This window comes from Fusarium oxysporum, chromosome V (assembly GCF_013085055.1).
Source record: "Fusarium oxysporum Fo47 chromosome V, complete sequence".
Lineage (NCBI taxonomy): Eukaryota > Fungi > Ascomycota > Sordariomycetes > Hypocreales > Nectriaceae > Fusarium > Fusarium oxysporum.
The window spans coordinates 2,644,901-2,664,432 of record NC_072844.1 but is presented as its reverse complement, the minus strand read 5'-3'; the positions used below and the strand labels follow the sequence as shown (position 1 = coordinate 2,664,432).

Below are 19,532 nucleotides of genomic sequence, written 5' to 3'. Positions count from 1 at the left end.
GACCGACAATTGATAGGACCTTTATCATTTCATATCAAGGATTTGAAATATATCGCAAACCTAAATTGTGATATCATGATATTTATGATGAGATGTAACCTCTGTGGACTTCCCCGGGTGTATCAGTTCTCGACTGCAGTCTGATAGGTATTCCCGGTGCAGTACATGACCCAACCATCAAGATTCATCTTCTTGATAACAGTGCTGAAACCTTCTGTACCCTTTGCCTTGCCCTTCTTCGAGCAAATGGCTTTGCGATCGGACTCCTTGACCTTGGGCGCACCCTTGGGATATTCAATATTGAAAACAGGCTTCTTGGCCTTGATGAACTTCGCAAATGTCTCACATTCAGAGTACTCGACGCATTGCTCATTGACTGAGAACTGGACGTAGGAGAGAACAGAGGAGATGATGTCGCCGGCGTTCTTGAGACCAGTGGACATATTGTACTTTGCAGCCTCTGCAGCGAGGAACTTGATATAGTCGATAGAGTCTTTCTTGGTCAGCTTGAGGCCATTGTCATTTTGCTACGGCTCGTGTTAGTTCTTATACGTACTTTAAGAATAAGTGATACTACTTACATAACCGTCGACGTTGTCGGGATCAATAGCGTCGCATCCCTTCTGAGCAGCAAGCTTGATGCGCTTCTTCATGATGTTGCGAACATTGGTGCTTCTCAGGTTGAGCCATTTCTCATCAGGCCAGCCGTCGAGAGTCTTGCCAAGATCGGCCTTCTTGAACTGGTTCTTGTCATCACGCCAATCCTCCCATGATCCGGCGCTGAAGTAGCAGATGACCTTCTTGCCAGCCTTGTGTAGGGCTGCAAAGGTCTCAGCGTCGTTATCATAGAGATCCAGGTCGTAAATGCCAACGTTGGGCTTGAGATCCTTGGCGGAGCCGTCCTTGTTGAGCTTTATAGGCTTGAGGAGAACAATCTGCCATTGTGCGCCAACTTTGGGTTGCCAAAGACTGCTGCGGGCTTTGAGATAGGGTTCTGTTGAATCGTCGGCCTCTGAGTTAGCAGTATCGTCGCTGTTGTTTCCTCCCTTTCCTCGAGTGAGGCCAACACCAAGTCCAACAGCCAGAGCGATGATGACTGAAAGTGTCACGCCAAAGGCAGTGAGCTTCTTCCACAGTGGCCAGGATCGCTTTGCTTTTGCCACATGCGGCTTCTCTGAGGTCGCAGCCTCTGCTGCTGCATTTGTCGCCATAACTGTGATTGCAATGTGAGTGCACGATAGACTTGTTCTATCAGCTGGCGACGCTTGGCTCCAGCGAGGTTTTAAGGTAGGGGGAAATAAGCAAACATTCAATTTTACATGCCAGGCACCTGAGCTCTAAGCCTCATCCGGTCCATGAGCAGTCCAAGAGGGTTTCAAGAGTCAGGGCGGAGCAGAAATATTGCATGGATAAGACGATCTGCTGTCAGCACCAAGCCATTAGCTTACGGTCTAGAACTAGCTGAGGACCCAGTGCAAGGTGCATTCCATGCCGTTGCTATTTACAGGGCTTCGGGAGCACCCGAACGAGACAGAATTTGAGTTAGGTTGGCGAACCACATCTGTTTCCTGCTGTTCATATAACCCAGATCACCGCATTTGAAACATTCATTCCATCCCGTCTCTTCTTTTCTGGACTTGAGAACCCATCATCAGGGCCTAGAGCTCGGTGTAACACACAATTCACCTTCTGCCATTTTCAACATCTCATGGAACATGATCCTTCAGCTCTTCCATGAGCACACTTTACGGCACGAATGTTTCGTCTAATTGGTAATCCCGGCTAGCACGGCATTACAGGGTAGAGGCTTATGCCACATAATTAAAGAGGCCGCTTAAAAGGACAATGAGATCAGTCTCCATATGGCTCAGCCTGGATCGTATAGTTGAGTACCCAGTTATTAACTCTGATTCAGCCCCGTAAATTGCGTAATGCAGTTGTGGTCTAACAGCTCTACATTTCCTTCCTTGTATCACTTAGACAAAGCATAGCCATGCCAGTGACTCGTTTGGTGTCAACATCGATATCAGTCGACGTCTTTCTCATTTTATAGCCACCTCTCTTTAAAGAATATCCCACCTTGAGCTCCTGTTGATGCGCTTGCAAACTAACAACATGGTACAACGGACTCACGATGGCGACAATCGCATTTAAGGGACTACACTAATTATATCAGGACTCACATGTTCCCCTGAAATGGACGAATACGTAATAAAGGTACTCCGTAAGCTAGTCTTGATAGGTTGTGAAGCCTAGCTATTCGGCTGATGTTTTGCGCCAAACTACCAAAGCACCATCAGAAACCATGATGGCTTTCTTGTTACAGAACGCTGGACTCTGAAGTAAGCAATTTTAACTCATTCTTAGCCTGCAGCCATGGATACTTTAGCCTAAGGTAGCTCGTCCAGATACACAATACTCACTATTCCCCGTTGACATCGGCCGAGATATAAACCTGAAAAGGAAACTCGGCGACCAAGACTCCGAAAAGGACAACAAAACATTAGAAACCAACATAAGGTGATCCTGAGCATAAATATCATGGAAGAAGACAGGTTCTCGATATTCAAGTCCAGTTTCATAATTCTGCCTATGGTGGTTCCGAATTACGTTGAATAGTTGCCGTCAATCACGTATCACATTGCCATCATGAAGACCACTTCCGCTGGATTCGTGTTCACGTCGGCTGTGCTGGCTGGACTCGCTCATGCAATCGGTATGGCACCGCCGCCGCCTGTTGAGCTTGTGCAGGGCTTCGACTGGAAGGACCCCTTTGCTCTCGATGCCATGGCCTCATTCCGACCTACCTGCGAGGCCAAGGCTCAGTTTGAAGCTCTCGAGTACACCCTCAAAGACTTGATGGAACCTCCTCCCAAGGGGTTTTTTGATTTTTTTTTTTTTTTTTTGATTTGATTGATTTTTTTATCTTTTTTTTTTTTATTTTTTTGCTTTATTTTTTTTTTTTTGTTTTTTTTTTTTTTTTGATTTTTTCTTTTTTTTTTTTTGTTAGGGGTTGAAGCCATGGTCGAAGGGCCTGAAGGCGGTCTTCGCTGATAAAGAATACCCTGGAGGGTGGCTGGGTCTCGATCCTCACCTTAATGGCCGAAGTCTGCTGCTGATGAACTACGATCAAATGCCTCTCCTGGTTCGCAGGTGGATTGAACAACAGGAACGGACTGATGGGAAGGGGAAGGCCCTCTTTGCCGTTCTTGAGAAGCCAAAGAACGATGAGGATGAGATCGAGAAAGTTGTTCAGTTCCCTGAAGCTGACAAGATCGATCGCGACAATGACAAGGACAAGGTTGCCATATTCGCACCTGGCGCCTTGTATGGGATCCTTCCTCTGTGGACGGCAGGGGCAAGTAAATGCGAGGGTATGCCACCAGATTCAGCCAATCGATTGAAACAGTTGCTTACACTGAAATAACAGATCAATTTGTCGACCTGAGCAAGTATAAGCCCAGGCCTTCAGATGGCGGGGTTGTTGGTTGGGTTATGCATACTGAACCCCAGAACTATAAGACGAAACTCGACATCAAAGTCCAGGCACTGAAGACGAAGGAAGCCAGGAGTGGTCAAGAACAAGGCCAGGCAAAGTCTGCATCAAGAGAGGAGCTGTAGGGTAGACGTGGCTGAATATCTTTCCATGCTCAATGTTGAAATGACTTGACTGCAAACTCTCAGTGCCCACTCACTTGATGTGGACGCTTTTGTGATCTTCTTCTGTAGCCAAATAATATTAGTAAATAGAGGGATAACTGCATAAAGGGTCTTGTGCCTGTACTTGATGAACACCCATTTGCATTTGGCCTTGTGCATGTGGGAGGGGCAGAGGGGTATTCATCTCCAAAAATAAACATAAAAAGCCAATACCAGCCTAACTATCGGGTAGGCGTCAAGGTTTGTCTGTTCCTGCCTGGTCTTGGAGGTAGATGCCATAGATAAGGTATCATGCTGAGAGAGCACGATATTCACCTGTCATCATATACCTATCCTCAGGTATCCTTCGAAGAAAAAACCCAGTGGGATCTCTCCATTGACCGCTGTTCTGATCTACGACTCATATGTACCTATGCAGGGACGAATGATCCTGGTTTGGTGCGCTGGGCACCGACTATTCCTTCCGCGCACACCGCCTTTGGTGTTGTGTGTTTGATCGGATCGACACCAGCTTCACGATGCAGGATTGAGTTGTCATGATATGGGTCTGTTTGTCATGAAGAGTCATTCAACTAATGCAGGAGGTTGCGGTGGCCATCGTATGAGAGGCCATGCAAAGGAAAATTCTTCCAGACGAACAAGAAAGACACATCATGCTTGAGGTTTATCACAGCGGCGAGCCATTGAACTCGAATGAGGCTTTGCGACATGTATCAATGCGATTTCTTCACCAACCTCTTCACGAGGAATTCGCATCCAGCCTAACGTTGGAAAGCCCCATCGTTGTTCATGACGAGGTCTAGGCCAGGCACTCGTGGCAATGCGACCTTGCTAAGCTACCCCAGCATTGCATCCAATAGCTTCCGGTGACAACGGAGCGTACAGTACGTGCAACTTTTCAAAATTGCGCTATATCTGAGAGGGCAGTTTCACGGTTTTGAAGAGCATGCGATGTATGGTGATCAGAGAATATTCAACCGTCGTCAGCCACTATCACCGTGTTGATGTGCAGCGTGCTGCTTGATGTCCCGGATGCGGTTCGTTGCAGAAGTGAAGAAACCCACTAGCCAACCCGACCGCCAACAAACGCCATGACACAGTTTACATGTCGTCAGAGAAGCCCCCACAGCTCTCGAACTGCAGCTACATGCCCACTCTGCAGATGCAAGACTGCAGGTTGAGTACTTGTCATGGATCATTCCGAATGGGTACTTAGACTACCTGAACACTGCGCATTGGACTATCTTGAAAATCAGCATCAGAGTCAAGATCGAAAACATATTCAGTTGAAATGGAAAACGTGAGATGATACTGTCAACAACGACACGAAATGCCAGTGACAAAGGTATTTCCTCGTCAGCTACACCAAAACTGGAGGCTGGGTGACGAGAACAGCCTTACCGTTTGTCACATCAGATCCATATGCGTTGTACATACATACAGGAGCAGTATCCGTACCTAGGTACTGAGCTTGGCTGATCCATCGAGACGCGCTCATGCCCAGGGAATCACAAGCTTTTTTTGATACCTGATAACAGCCTCAATTATCTTAACTTTTCCTACTCGGGCTGCGACTCATCTCTTCTTGCCGCTGCCTCTGTTCTACTACTGACTCTGTTGCAACTCCTCCTCCTCTTGTTGCGCATCACCATCGATTTTGCTGGACAAAAACCAAATCAAACCCCCACGTGCTCGTCTTTTGCTTCTTTCATCAATCCTCGTCCTCGTCCTCGTCCTCATCCTCATCCTCATCCTCATTACCTATCTTTCCCGCTTTCGCAGACTCCTTCTATGAGCTTCTCTTATCTTCCTCACCATAAAACCAACCTTCTCACCGTATCTAGTCTGCGTATCATCGCAATATTTGCCTTGTTCTGCATCCGGCGAAGCCATCCTCTCAAACCGCTTATAACCAATCCCTGCATCGATCGGTCCGGTCGAAGCGGTCTCAGCGCTCTCGATTTGTACCGTCTGTACCTTTTTCTCGTGTCGCTGGTACTCCCCCGTAGCCGCCAACAATCTTTAATTTCGCTCCAGTCCCCCCCAGCCTCGACCAACGCCAAACCGGACTTGTCCTGGTCTCTGCCCGTCCCATCAACGACTTGGACCTGGCTCTTTTCCCAACCCAACATCTCTCCCACAAACAAAACAAAATCTCACTTTACTTCTATACGCATTAAAGTTATTAACTCACTGCTACATTCTCTCGATCCCCTTGCGCAGATTCCACCACCGATTATAACCCAGATTCCAGTCATGGGCAGCTTCACTTTCAAGTGGTAAGTTGCAATTTGATACGTTGCTGTGCTATGTTGCGTTGCGCTGCGCTGCCCGACGAATTCGTCGCGATAGCTTCGACAGTGTTCCGAGTCGCACTTTGCCTGGCTCAGCACGAGACAAGTCAATTGAGCTCTGTCTCAAGAGTTCACCTTGTCCCATGCATGCGCCTCTTGAGACGGCTTCATATTGCAGACAAGCTGCTGCAGACCGCGACAGCTTTATCCATGTCTGAGACACCCGACACTGACCCCAAATTTTCTATAGGGAGCATCCCGCCGACGAGGTCTACGTGACGGGTACATTCGACAACTGGACCAAGAGCGTTCAGCTCGAGAAGGAGGGCAATGTTTTCTCCAAGACAGTCGACCTGAAGGAGCCCGAGGGCAAGATTTACTACAAGGTGCGTCAGCGTCAGCGAGCCTCGACCCGCAATCCCAACAGCATCTCTCCTTTTCGACATTCAATTTGCATTTGGCACTGGTTTGGTACAACACAAATTCTGCCCTCTTCGCCAGCATTGAAGAGAAACATTCGCAGTTCTTGAGTCATATACAGATGGCGGGGAGAACCATTGGCATCAACAGCCTATCCTGCGCGTTTGCTTCTCCGTATTGCTCGAACAAGATGGACGAATAGCTGTCATGGCCGTGCCGCCCAGGAACCCGTGCTTTTGCGCCCATCGCTATCGCAATCTGCAGGGCTTTTTAAGCCTAAAGAGCTTGGAGGCGCAAGAGCGGTGGCTGCCGTAATCCCAGCCCCCTGCCCATGGTTTTTTTTCTTGCAAGTTTGCTTCGCTGCCAGGATCGGGGTCTGAACCCCTGGTTCATTTCCCTGCCTGTCATGTCATGGGTTCTCTGCGGCCCATTAGCATCTCGCACCAGTCCCCAACCAAAACCCCCGCCGTTTAGTATGACGCAAGGCGACCACGATCGCGACAGTTCTGGAATGGAGTTAGTGAGCGGAGAGCGGTGGAAAGTCCGCTACACACAGCCCATGTCAAGTCTCTGCCTGGTCATACCAGTAGAATTATGTGGCGTCAGGCGACGATGTTGCGTCGCGCAGGGACAAAGTTTCCTCGTACTGCCAAGGCGTCTTCAAGTCAGCGCTTGATTTGCTTGCGCGCTAGTGTGCCTGCGTTGCCGACCCGCTCTTGCTCTCAGCTCCCTCCTCCCCTTCGTCATCGCACCAGCTCATTAAACTCACTTTATCCCCTCTTTTGAACCCAATTGCTGTTCCTACACTCCTACACATTTGTCGCAAACACTGTAAAGTCCGTCGCTCACCAGCATTCTATCTAGTTCATCGTCGACGGTAACTGGATCATCAATCAATCAGCTCCCAACGAGCCTGATCTCGAGGGTAACGTCAACAACTTCATCACTCCCGATCAACTGAACACCGAAACCCCTGGCGCCGCTATTCTCAACACTGTAACTCCTTCGTCTACAACCGCTGCGATGGCTGCCGAACAACCTATTGAGAACAAACCCACAGAGGAGAAGACGCTGGGTGATAAGGTAACTAGCGACAATGCTGCTACTGATGGCAATATACTGACTTCCGAGAAGCCTACCCAAGACGAGAAACTGCCCCTCGAGACCCCTTCTGACATTCCTGGTGGCTTTCCCGCTACACCTGCCAACGAGCTCGACACGACCATTGGCATCAACCCTCTGCCCGCTTCTGAGGGCGCCGGAAACCCTATTAAGCTAGAGCCTGGCGAGAAGATCCCCGAATCCATCACCGCTCAAAGCACCGACAAATACGTCAAGCTCGACAAGGAATCATACGAGAAGAGCGACGCTCTCCCTGGCATTGAGACCGAGCTCCCCCCCGTATCTTCCAATACTATTCCCGAATCCAGTCTGCCCATTATCGGCGCACAGGATGTTGTCATTAACTCCGCTGCTCCCACAGCTACTACTGCCGGCCTTGCCGCCGAGGTTCCCCTCGAATCCAACGGTGCTTTCGTCCCCGAGGTTGTAAGAGAGAGCCAGGAGAAGGCTGGCGCTGTTACTGAGGCCAGCACCGACCCTACGGAAGTCAAGGAAAAGACCATGGTTGAGGAAGAGCTCAAGGGAACTGTGCCCGAGGCACCCGCTACCTCAGTAGGAACCGCTGGTGTTGGTACCGAGAAGTCTGAGAACACGCCGGACACTAGCCTCGCCGCTCTGGCTGCTACTGCCGGTGGTGCTGTGATTGCTGCTGGTCTGGCTGCCAAGGAGACAGTGGAGGAGAAGGCCAGCCCTGCGCTTAACAGCGCTGCTGACGCCATTACCGATACTGCCAACAAAAACTTACCCGATTCCGTCAAAGAGCAGCTTCCTGTTGCAGCCCAAGAGACCCTGGCCGCCAAGAACGAGGAGCAGATTCGACAGGAAGTCTCCCCTGAGGTCCCCGCCGAGGTCAAGGAATCCCTTGTCGAGGCCGGCAAGTCACCTGAAGCAGCTGCTAATACTGCCGCTGTTGAGGATAAGAAGGAGGTAGAGAATGAGCTTCTCAAGGAGGTCAAGCCTGTAACTGGCATTTATGATTCTGTTGTTGAGCAACCCAAAGAGGAACCAAAGCAGGTCTCCCCTGAGGTTCCTGTCGAGGTGAAGGACTCCATTGCGGAGGCTGGCAAGAGTCCCGAAGCTGCTGCCAACACTGAGGCTGTCGAGGAAAAGAAGCTCGTTGAAGCTGAACTTCTCAAGGAGGTTAAGCCTGCTGCGACCATCGATGAGACCGCCAAGGTTGCTCCTGAAGTCCCCACCGAAGTCAAGGAGTCCATCGTGGAGGCTGGCGAGCGCCCTGAGGCTGCTGCTAGCGCAGAAGCTGTTGAGAACAAAAAGGAGGTCGAAGCTCAGCTTCTCAAAGAGGCCGAGCCTGTTCCTGCTGTTGACGAGGTCAAGCCTCAGGAGACTGAGTCTGCTGTTCCCGCTGTTGCTGCCCCTGTTGCTGCTCCTCTTGAGACAAAGGCTGTGGAAGCCAAGCCTGATGCTGAGCCTGTGACTAAGCCCAAGGCCGAGGCTAAGACAGAAACCCCGGCCGTTGGTAACGGCAGCTCAGCAACCGGTAACGGCACTACAGCAACTGGAAATGGCGCCAAGGCTACAGAGACCAAGGCTACCACACCAGCCAACGGGAGCAGCTCGACAGCCAATGGTGAAAAGAAGAAGAAGCACAACCGACTCAGCTCAATCTTCAGCAAGATCAAGCATAAGCTTTCCGACAAATAGATGAGAGAATGAGAGAATGAGGCAACTTAGCTAATGTCGCAACGTTGTGGGGTCAGACACGTCTCATGGATTTTTGTTTTCTTGCGGTTGGTGTCTTCGTTTATCAATGATTCCCCTGGATCCATGAGTAAGAGGAGAGTGGTCGAGATCGCTGGAGGCGTGGATCTCTGTCATATACCTAATTCATAGTCAGTTTTATGTGCATGCTTTTGATTGATACCGGGCTTCATGTATGATAGCTTCTGATAGGTCAAAAGAAGGATATCGTTTTTGGATAAATCTATGTGAAGCTCTTGTAATCTAAAGTCATTCGCAGTCATCTCAAAATCACGTTATCTCATGCCATTGTCACTGAAGGTCATGTGATATCCATTCGCCCATTGGATGACTAACTTTGCTCGTTATGTCAGCTTCCAACAGAAGCCGGTAACGCCATTCCCCTGCGCCGCCTAGCCGTCAACTCCGTCACGATTTGCCCCGCCAGTGACTCGCTCGATCCACCTCGATCCTCCATCCATCAACGGGGTCCGTCCCAGCTGGACCCCTTCGTGAACCTCATTTGACTCTTTCCATCTCAATTACCTTCATAACACCACCTTGGGTTTATCCTATATCTCTCCAACAACACTCATTTCTCGGAATCACAACCCGTTGACGGTACCCTTGTCCAACTTGTATGTCATCCCAACCATTGGGGACAGAGCGCAATCCATCGCACGATTGACCAATCCTTTGTCTCGCCGACGACGGTTAGAGTCGCCCAGAAACCTTCGTTACGAAAATGAGCTCCTCTAGCTCGAACGTGGGAAAAACTGCCCCTGCACCGTCTAGTTCCACAGCCATTCAAGCAGCCCCGGCATCCTCGAGCTTCGAATCGTCTCGTCGCCCATCACAGGCCGGCTCCTCGAACCCGCAATCGATGCCTCGCAAGTCACAGGGCGCCCGTAAACAACACCGGAGTCAGCGGCGACCTGGACTCGGTGACAGGTCAAATACTGGCCCAGATGACGAAGATGCCATGGCCGAACTAAGGGCCTTCAGAAATCCCAACAGCAGGCGGGGCCAAACTTCAATTACCCATCTACTCAACTACTCAATGCCACGCCCGGTACAGGATCATCATGCACATTCGAGATCTTATCGCAGAACTCCAACATGGGGACCAGGCTCCGGTTATCATGCAAGCGACAAGGCTCGATACGTTCATGCCAACTACCGATTCATCCTCTCACCAGAAGGCACATACAACAAGCAAGCCACAGATGCCGACACACACCTTGATTGGTCTCTTGTCATGCAAATCATTGCTTCAAGCGAGTCGCAGGGTTCATCATGCCCCATCTGTCTTTCAGAGCCTGTGGCGCCTCGCATGGCAAAATGCGGTCACATCTTTTGTCTACCCTGCCTCATTCGGTTTATGAACTCAATTTCGAGTGAAGATGAAACGAAGGGTCGCGGACCCAGGTGGAAAAAATGTCCCATTTGCGAAGATTCTATCTATATGCAAGATGTTCGGCCTGTAAGATTTTATGCTGGACAAGAAAGTCCTTTTCCCCGGATTGGTGACGACGTCGTACTGCGGTTAATGGCACGGAATGCAAATTCGACGATGGCCCTTCCACGAGAGAGTGGTGCCGAGGCGCTGTACGCACAGGATGACATTCCTTGGCACTTTGCAGCCAATGTTTTAGACTACGCTCGCATGATGAAAGGTACAGCTGATTATATGACAGCCCAGTTTGACGAGGAGATTGCTTCGCTGGGTCAACAAGCTAAGGAGGACGAGACCCTTTTCGGACAGACTGATGAATGGTCCCAGAAGGCGATTCGGGCTATCACAGTCGCGAAAGAGAAACTGGCTGATCTTCAGGTTGCTGCAAGCCCAGCCACGTCGGCTCAACCCTCTTCGGATGCCGACTTCTATTTTTACAGCTCCCCACCTCACCTATATCTCTCACCATTGGATATCCGCATCCTGAAGACCAAGTATGGCTCTTTTTCCTCGTTTCCTTCCACGCTACTCCCCCGCGTCGAGCATATCTCCACTGGCCATGTGGTTGATGACACAATGCGGCGAAGAGCAAAATATCTTGGCCATCTTCCCCGTGGATGTGTTGTGAATTTTCTGGAGTGTGATTGGACCGACATCGTACCAGAAGAGACACTGGAATCGTTCGCAGGCGACATTGAGCGGAGACGGAGACGTAACCGTGACAAAGAGACACAGGAAGAACGGGAGCGTCTGCAAGCAGAGCGGCTTGAAGCCGCGAATCTGCGTAAGACTACTGGATATCAGAGGCTTCCTGAGCCGTTAGAGGAGGATATGGCGCCTCGAATGGACATGGAGGATTTCCAACCATTGAGCGGGCACTCAGGCACCACGCCCCCGGATCCCCGACCAGGATTCGAGACATTAGCTGAAATGTCGACCAGCCCCTCAACACAAAGGACAGTTTGGGGCACAAGAGCAATTAATGGATCGCCCGAGATAACATCTGCACAGCCCTTGAACGCCAATGACGGGTGGCTCAGAGATGAGGATCTGTTTGATACGACCGATCTAGCAATGCAGATACAGGCTATTGAAGCCGCGGAGAGTAGTGTTAGTTCAAATACTGCTGCTGGAGTAGGAGGAATCAGTAGTAGTGCTGGGGGTAAGAAGAAGAAGAAACAGAAAATCACACTCATGAGCACTGGTGGCCGGAGAGGTAACTAGGATCATTGTTCTTGCTTTCAATCTGAACTTGTCTGAGGTCAATGGGTTCTTATGGCGTAGCATAATGGATTTGTCTTTTATCATTCTAGGGAAGTAAGAGAAGAAGTTAGGTATCGATACCAAATAGATTTTCCCAACATGTTATGATGCTTCCATCAAAAGCTTGGCAAAACAACCATCAACCAACACGTACGTGAGTTGTATTCATAACAGATGTGGGACAATTTGGGGATCATCTCATGATTTGCCGACCAACTCACTCATCTGCCTCATCTGCTCCTCTGCTCATCTGCCAGTCTTGCCAGTCTAATGTCTGCACCCAATGCCGATCAAAACTTCATTCGCAACATGAAACTCGGCATGGCTAGTTTGAGAGCTGATAGGGCGTGATCAGCGCAGGAGACCAAGCAGTATCGTCATAGTCGCTGGAGCAATTTCTCCACACAAGATCGACTAGACGCGGAATTGCCGACGACCGCAAACTTAAAGTCTAAGGGTTTTCGGTACATAAACAAAACTGGGTGATCGCATACACTCAGGGCTACTCGGCATATATATGTTGCAACCGCAGGTGCTGAAAGGTCTCGAGGTACTCTGTAGATCGGAACGAAACGTGCCGCTTAAGCGCTTGTAACTTGTAAGCAAGTGTCAACGGGCTGGGCAGTTTCGTATTCCGTTTACGAGGTGCAACGCAACTCGATAGTTGGAAGTCTGTCATGCCAAGGATACGGGCTGACCTATCAAAATGCAGCTCTGGTGTGGCGTCCTTTACCCACGCAGAGCCTCGATTTCCTCGATAAAGGGCTGTGCCGGACGGGAGAGTTCGAATGTTGAAACCATACTATTCGTCAAGGCGTTGCGTTGGTAGATTGTCTAGCAAATCATGCTTCACTCAGGATCAAAGATTGCAAAGCCAACCGGAGTGTACTTCAGGACTTGCGGTACGTATTCGCTTGACCTTCTGGAATAGGCACGCCGATTCGATGGTTAGCGGATTTCTTGTCATTGGATAACTGGTAGCCACCCTCCTTCGCAGCCAAGCAACCCCCAGTACATGTACATGTGCGGCGTGCATTGAAGTTACAGGAATTGGCGGTATAATGTTAGTAGTCATGGCTCCAATCTTTGCCCCTCCCAACACGATCAAGAGTGTTGTTAGTAGATCTTTTGCTGTAAGTGTCCCCAAGACCTAAATCAGGGGCCGGGATGAAAAGGACTGGGATGAAATTGGGAGGGAGCCAATTCTCCATTCCCGTCCTGTAAGGTGTTTATTATTTGATATGATGTACATCCATCCATATTAGCGGGAATGAACGGGGTACTAGGAGCTGGACCTAATTGATCAGGGGCCGAGGGGTTAGATGTTAAAATTACAGAGCCCAGCGCCGGGAATAGCGACAACAGATATAGTACGGAGTAGTCAGTGTTGTTGTTGATGCATTGCAACAAGACTTCGGTAGACTGGCCAAGACTTCACGTGAGTGCTGCGCCAAGAAGAGACATATCGTTGTCAGTGAGCGGACTATGGGTGACCCCGCCATCGAAATCGAATGCCGTCTTGCCGTCTCTTACGATTCTACCAATCCAAGACCTGAACAATTGGGAAACCCGTACTCTTTTGACGCTCGACGAGGAGCGGGCCCCTTTGAGCCTTGGCCTACAGCAGAACTGCTTGGCGAGCCACTAACACTATGGCCTGCGAGACACCGGCTGAAGTCCAGCTGCACGGTCCGTTTTGTCGTCATGTGTACTGGACTGGGGTCCTGTTCATGATACTACTGGGCATATCCTAGGCTGTTGGGGGAAGAACAGAGAGGGGGGAAAAGGGAAAACCGCTTGGTCGGCACAGAGCAGTGAGTGAACTGATGAATAACGATACAGTATCAGAGACAGTTGGGCACATAGGTGGGCAAACCAGACTATCTTGTGACGCTGACAAGGAGCAGCGCAACTGGCAATTGATAGCTTATAAATAAAACAGAATAACCCAGCCGGGTACGGGGCGGCAATTGAACTTTGAGTTGCTCATCCCTCCACTATCCATCGTTTCTCACTCGATTCCTTTAGAATCTGACCGTTGTGTCTTGTCTCTAGAGGCGCAGGATAAGCAGAACTTGGCCCAATAATAGACATCTGCCCGCTGGCCAGCGTCTACCAAGTACCAAAGTCTTCGTCGTTGTCGCCCGTTGGTGGTTTCTTACTGTCACGTCGCCCTTTTTGCCCAACAAATCATTCTCGCCAAGCGAGAACAGCCAATTCTCGGCTGACGAACGACGACCCACCACTTACGGATACAAAGCCCCGCTAACGAAGGCGCCTGGGCCGAGCCTCAAGCAGAAGCAACGCCACTTGACGCATACAAACTTGCCTGTACCCCAGGTCACTAGGACCACTGAAAGCGTCTCCGGCTTTTATGTTGTCGGGCGTAAATTGCGATACAACAGAGACGGTTCGACTAGCAAATTCCCATTGTGCAGATCCTCAGCTCCATCGAGTTTCATTGTTTGCCTAGCCTTCGTGCTTCCTTAGGCGGTGCTCATCAAATCCGTCTTTGGTAGTGATCAGAGACACAAGACGTTGTAAGACAAGTCAAGGTGAGTAATATTCATTCACGTTTTGCCTTTCTTTGTTCACAGAACTTGTCTGTCTGTCGGAGTTTTACCTGCCTCTGGAACCACTCCACCCCTTGTCAATTACGCACTCTGCCCTTCTTCGCACCCCTGTCCTTTCTGTCTTTTGGGACTTGCTCTCTCTGGGGGCGCAGGCAAAGGGCCACTTTACCACTGCTGCTTTCTTGGCTGGGCTTGGTTGTTCACAGTCTCTCTTGGCTGAGGTGCCGAATAGCGAGAGCCAAGCCTCACGATTAAGCTCGACATTGGACGCGCCGAAGATCCGATCAAACTCAGCGCTTGAGGAGGCTGTAGGCCAAGCAGTGACCAAGACGAAGAAGCTAATCGTAATCGCTCCATGTAGCTCATCATTCTGTGGGCGGAATATAACCCTGTCTGATCCCCCATCGCCCATCGCCCGCCGCTCACTATCACTATCGCTCCCTTACCCAAATCTCCTACCCCAGCAACTTCAGCCCAGCTCTTACAGACTTACAGCGCTGTCTGCACTACTCCAAATTCGTCCCCTGCCGCTGGTTTAATTTGACCAAAAATCTTCCGGCCTTCTCTTCACTGAAGCGAAAGTGAAATCTCCTTTTTCTTCAGTGACAGACCAACATAACTGTCTCATTCTCCTTCTTTGCACTCTTCTCCTCAGTGCTTTTTGTCTGAAAAGCTCAAGGTTACGTGCAACCGCTGAGGCTTTGCTCTGGCGGGAGACAAAACCGGTATCGCGCCCGCTTACACCCACGCTCTCTCTCACGTCCATCTGAACTTGCCCCATGTGGTAATACAGCCACAGTCAAGAGTCGATGTAGTTAGGGACTGAGCAAAATCGCTATTTTTTTTTTTCTTTCCTTTTAATTCTTCTTATCATAAACACACACTCAACTCTCGGCCGACCATCAAGTGACCTCTCATTCTACACACTCCAAATCTACCGAAACAATGGCGGACACTATCACTACTACGAGTACCGCCAAGCCTCGAAGGGAATCGAGAGAACCAAGAGACACAGGATTCCCGGAGCCCTTTAACAATGGTGAGTATTTAGTCGGTACCTAACTACTGCAAGGGAACATCTGTTTCTAACCATTTTATAGTCCGAAACACCACACTCCCACATCCAGATGCGGATCTTTCACCCAACGCTTGTCTCACTCAAGAAGATATCGATCCTGACCGGGCACTTATGCGAACTCGGCGATCTTTCCTAAGGAAGAAACGACGCACTCTCAACCATGGGCGCATTACCCCCACTTCGGAAGCTCTCTACAGTGTATTCTCCCTGGTTCAATCTGATGTTGGAGATAACGAGAGTATCAGAGCCGGCAATCCATCTATGAACAGCTTCCGCCCATCTACATCAAGCATCCGACTCTCCAAGGACGAGACCGATAGTCTCGCGTCTAGGACCACGAGGAGAGACGAAGAGGACACACCACCGACTTCGCCCGACGTACCAACCCATCGCTCTAAGAAAGGATTTATGAGCAAGTTTCGGAGGAGCTAGAGGTGTTCTGTCTAGAATCCTCCGAACAAACGGTACAACACCTCGCTCAGATCGGAACAATCATGATTTCTACAACGACGTATACGGCCGAACCTGATGACCTGTGACGACCGCATCACCGAGATGCTTTTCTTCCGAAAAATCACTTTCTTTTCTTTTCTTTTGTGGACAGCGTGGCGTTTACCTGGATCACGGTTTCTTGATCGGCAAGGAAAAGTATCGCCTGGCAAACAGGGCAAATACTTGGATATTAAAGTCCCTCTGGTAGGGCAGAGACAGCAATGTCAATCATATAGCCATTTGGCTTGGCTTGGAAGGAAGTAGCCGACACGGACACTCTTTTAAGAATTAATAAGTAGCTTTATCGCTATGATCGTAACATTGTCGTCGTCTGTGCTCTCGTCGTATTACGCAAGTGATGTTTTATGAATAGGATTCTAAAAATCGCTTTGGCATCCATTGTTCCTCATGAGATTCAGCCCCTGATTCTGGTCATTTCGCTCCGTGTAATACGGAGACTGCTACCACCCATTTAGCTTCCACGGTAGGAAGTATAACTATAGGGACTCAACAGCAGGGGAACATGATACGTCTGTCCCTCTTCGACACGAAATGTTACCGTCACTTCAGGGAAGAAGGTATTTTCTTCGCCAAAGTAAGCTCCCGTATCAAAGCGAAGCGTCCATCGCGACGAACCCTGTCCCTTGCGATCCTCAAGCACCTCAACGAGAGTCTGAAGAGGAGGCTCTCCAGCAACATCCTCAGAAAGATATGGTAACCAGGCCGTAACGCGGCCATCGTCGTCGGTCATGGATTCGAAGGTGTTGGGTCGAGGTTGGGCAGCAGAGTGAGGGTTGGTCGATGGCGGGATGGGGCCTTCGAGACGGACACGGATGCCACGAGCAGGGCGACCAGCCTGCGTATCAAGAACGTGACACGTAATAGGGTCTTTGGTGGGAGAAGCCATCGTGATGGTTGAATTTGGTGTGCAAAGTGATTGACCGTGGTGTAGGTTATATGATCAGATATTCGATGAGGTTGGCGTCAAGGTGGGGTAGGTGCAAGCTGACAGCAGCTCAGTTAGGCAGGATGAGAATATCGGAATTCTGTCGACACCTCTGGAACTTATTGGGTTGCGTGTTTATAAAGTAAGAGAGGCCAAGGCCAGAATTGTGAAGGAAAGGGAGGGGAATCGAAGTAAAAAGGTGACGTGAGTGAGGCAGTGAGAGTTGTTTGCGGCTGCGCAGCCTAAAGTACTTGCTGCAGAGAATCAGCGACTTCAGCTGAAGGACTACCTGATTACTGCCGCTGGTGCTTGAGTACCTACCTACCTTATCTACCTAAGGTACCTAAGTATGTAATCAAGACCCAGTTATAAAGTTTGAGCCATGGTTCTGCAGATAAGCAATTCATAGGAGCTATATAACTGATAGCAATGATATTATTGTGAATTACAAAAGGATTCAACTCAGGAACGAGCCCCTGCGCGTGGCTCCGCACGCTTTACGCCGTTCGCCGGTACTTGAAGTCCTATCGCATGGACGGAGCCGGCCCCTGGGAGGGAACAACATTGTGCAATTAGTCAAGTCGCGTGTAATAGAGCTTCAGCTCTTGTTAGCAGCAACATAGTCCCAGTCAGGTGCTATACGACAAATATAGTATCATATCCTGACGGCTCATTCAAGTCAACTTTCTTCAGGCCGTACAGTTGCCACCTTGCCCTTGCCTACCCTGCACACGCTGTGGCGAGTTTGGGGAGTCATGTGGCGCATGCTGACAGAATAAAGGAGTCATGACTAACTGGCTGAAACGAGATCACTGACTCGTGATTATGTCTGCTACTACCCCTCCAAGTCGATGGTCAATCACAACCATTGCCAACTCCGCCATCCAAGACCTTCTAGAACATACAGGACGCAAATCCTGATTCTGCCCTGGACAATTTATCTCTCTACTCTAGCCTACCGCCAGCAGGTAAGGTAGGTAAACGGTCCCTTATCGCTTGTTTCCTTAACTCCAACTTAAAAATTGTACTCTGCAGCCTCATCGCATAGTTCGCCCAAAATGTCCACCGCAGTCATCTCCGCCGAGGATGCCCTTGAGCCCTCTCTGCAGTCTCTCCTGGACCAGCGAAGCCTTCGTTGGATCTTTGTCGGTGGCAAGGGTGGTGTCGGCAAGACCACGACTTCCTGCTCCCTCGCGATTCAGCTTGCCAAGGTCCGACGCTCTGTTCTTCTCATCTCGACCGATCCCGCCCACAACCTTTCAGATGCTTTTTCTCAGAAGTTTGGCAAAGAGGCCCGCCTTGTCAATGGGTTTGAAAACCTGAGTGCGATGGAGATCGACCCGAATGGTAGCATTCAGGATATGTTAGCAGGCCAGGGCGAGGCCGATGATGTCAACGCTGCGGCTGGTGGCCCTCTGGGAGGCATGATGCAGGATCTGGCATTCGCAGTAGGTTGAAGCGGAATGCTTGTCCCGTTGTCGAGCTGACATTCTTAGATCCCTGGTATCGACGAGGCTATGTCCTTTGCCGAAGTCCTCAAACAAGTCAAGTCCCTCTCATACGAGACCATCGTCTTCGACACAGCCCCGACAGGCCACACCCTGCGCTTCCTTCAGTTTCCCACCGTTCTCGAGAAGGCTCTCGCAAAGGTTTCTCAGCTGTCGTCACAGTATGGTCCTCTCCTCAACGGATTCCTTGGCTCTGGAGGCCAGCTACCCAACGGACAGAACCTCAATGACATGATTCAGAAACTTGAATCCTTGCGAGAGACCATCGGCGAGGTCAACACTCAGTTCCAGGACGCCGAACTCACCACATTTGTTTGTGTGTGCATTGCAGAGTTTCTGAGTCTCTACGAGACGGAGCGTATGATTCAGGAGCTTGCTGGTTATGGTATCGATACCCACTCCATCGTTGTCAACCAGCTGCTCTTCCCCAAGAAGGCTAGCGATTGCGATCAGTGCAACGCCCGTCGCAAGATGCAGCGCAAGTATCTTGACCAGTATGAAGAACTATATGCTGAGGACTTCAATGTCGTCAAGATGCCTCTCCTTGTTGAGGAGGTACGAGGAAAGGAGAAGCTTGAGAAGTTTAGCGAAATGCTTGTTACGCCCTATGTTCCTCCTGAGTAAGGCTGGTATTAAGAGCGAGACATAGACCGTGATATGGAATACGAGAGAACGGATATTAGATAGTGTCACATATAAAAGAGCACCGGTGGCGCGGAGTTGTGAAATAATTGATTGATGGCTTACGATAATACACGCTAGAATTGAGATGCAAACACATTCAATCACAAAAAAGAAGTACCCAACGATTCTGAGTTATCGTTCATTTGTTTGTTTATTCATTGTTTGACCTCGACTTGATTCAAGGTCTTGTTAAGTAATGCACCGTTTCCCCAACCCTTGGCCGTACCTACGTAGACATGAAAACCTGTCATAAAGAATCCCCGGAGGCCATACCCCAACGCCGGTCAGTTCAGCCTGACGGTAAGTATGCTGAAAAATCAAGCAAATCATGATGAGCC

General features: G+C 49.8%; 8 protein-coding genes across 8 annotated transcripts; 6 read left to right on the top strand and 2 right to left on the bottom strand.

Moving 5' to 3' along the window:
* Positions 1 to 9: 9 nt before the first annotated feature.
* Positions 10 to 1,448, bottom strand: FOBCDRAFT_261011 (glycoside hydrolase superfamily). Its single transcript, XM_031184443.3, has 2 exons — positions 582 to 1,448; positions 10 to 527 (listed from the first exon to the last, which is right to left on the bottom strand). Exons 1-2 carry the CDS (start codon positions 1,209 to 1,211, stop codon positions 123 to 125), a joined length of 1,035 nt encoding a protein of 344 aa, XP_031040085.2. The 5' UTR covers positions 1,212 to 1,448; the 3' UTR covers positions 10 to 122.
* A 1,201-nt stretch (positions 1,449 to 2,649) lies between these two features.
* On the top strand, positions 2,650 to 3,621 carry FOBCDRAFT_240122 (uncharacterized protein; the record flags this gene model as incomplete). The annotated part of the gene is made up of 4 exons (XM_059610283.1): positions 2,650 to 2,825; positions 2,855 to 2,879; positions 3,011 to 3,374; positions 3,431 to 3,621. The coding sequence occupies 4 exons, from the start codon at positions 2,650 to 2,652 to the stop codon at positions 3,619 to 3,621; spliced, it is 756 nt and encodes a 251-aa protein (XP_059464938.1).
* Positions 3,622 to 5,419: 1,798 nt separating this feature from the next.
* Positions 5,420 to 9,490, top strand: FOBCDRAFT_223833 (uncharacterized protein). The gene is made up of 4 exons (XM_059609641.1): positions 5,420 to 5,939; positions 6,205 to 6,340; positions 7,239 to 7,457; positions 7,509 to 9,490. Exons 1-4 carry the CDS (start codon positions 5,452 to 5,454, stop codon positions 9,156 to 9,158), a joined length of 2,493 nt encoding a protein of 830 aa, XP_059467226.1. The 5' UTR covers positions 5,420 to 5,451; the 3' UTR covers positions 9,159 to 9,490.
* Positions 9,491 to 9,644: 154 nt separating this feature from the next.
* FOBCDRAFT_36533 (uncharacterized protein) lies at positions 9,645 to 12,264 on the top strand. Its single transcript, XM_031184434.3, has one exon. It carries the CDS (start codon positions 9,940 to 9,942, stop codon positions 11,872 to 11,874), a length of 1,935 nt encoding a protein of 644 aa, XP_031040076.1. The 5' UTR covers positions 9,645 to 9,939; the 3' UTR covers positions 11,875 to 12,264.
* Positions 12,265 to 12,757: 493 nt separating this feature from the next.
* On the top strand, positions 12,758 to 13,779 carry FOBCDRAFT_201832 (uncharacterized protein; the record flags this gene model as incomplete). Its single annotated transcript, XM_059609012.1, has 4 exons — positions 12,758 to 12,815; positions 12,961 to 13,046; positions 13,285 to 13,602; positions 13,756 to 13,779. 4 exons carry the CDS (start codon positions 12,758 to 12,760, stop codon positions 13,777 to 13,779), a joined length of 486 nt encoding a protein of 161 aa, XP_059467225.1.
* A 1,382-nt stretch (positions 13,780 to 15,161) lies between these two features.
* FOBCDRAFT_36514 (uncharacterized protein) lies at positions 15,162 to 16,262 on the top strand. The gene is made up of 2 exons (XM_031184429.3): positions 15,162 to 15,525; positions 15,587 to 16,262. The coding sequence occupies exons 1-2, from the start codon at positions 15,432 to 15,434 to the stop codon at positions 15,994 to 15,996; spliced, it is 504 nt and encodes a 167-aa protein (XP_031040071.2). The 5' UTR covers positions 15,162 to 15,431; the 3' UTR covers positions 15,997 to 16,262.
* Positions 16,263 to 16,384: 122 nt separating this feature from the next.
* On the bottom strand, positions 16,385 to 17,423 carry FOBCDRAFT_223826 (uncharacterized protein). The gene has a single exon (XM_054704668.2). It carries the CDS (start codon positions 16,961 to 16,963, stop codon positions 16,529 to 16,531), a length of 435 nt encoding a protein of 144 aa, XP_054560643.1. The 5' UTR covers positions 16,964 to 17,423; the 3' UTR covers positions 16,385 to 16,528.
* A 404-nt stretch (positions 17,424 to 17,827) lies between these two features.
* Positions 17,828 to 19,319, top strand: FOBCDRAFT_261004 (anion-transporting ATPase-like domain-containing protein). The gene is made up of 2 exons (XM_031184427.3): positions 17,828 to 18,450; positions 18,499 to 19,319. The coding sequence occupies exons 1-2, from the start codon at positions 18,061 to 18,063 to the stop codon at positions 19,132 to 19,134; spliced, it is 1,026 nt and encodes a 341-aa protein (XP_031040069.1). The 5' UTR covers positions 17,828 to 18,060; the 3' UTR covers positions 19,135 to 19,319.
* Positions 19,320 to 19,532: the final 213 nt, after the last annotated feature.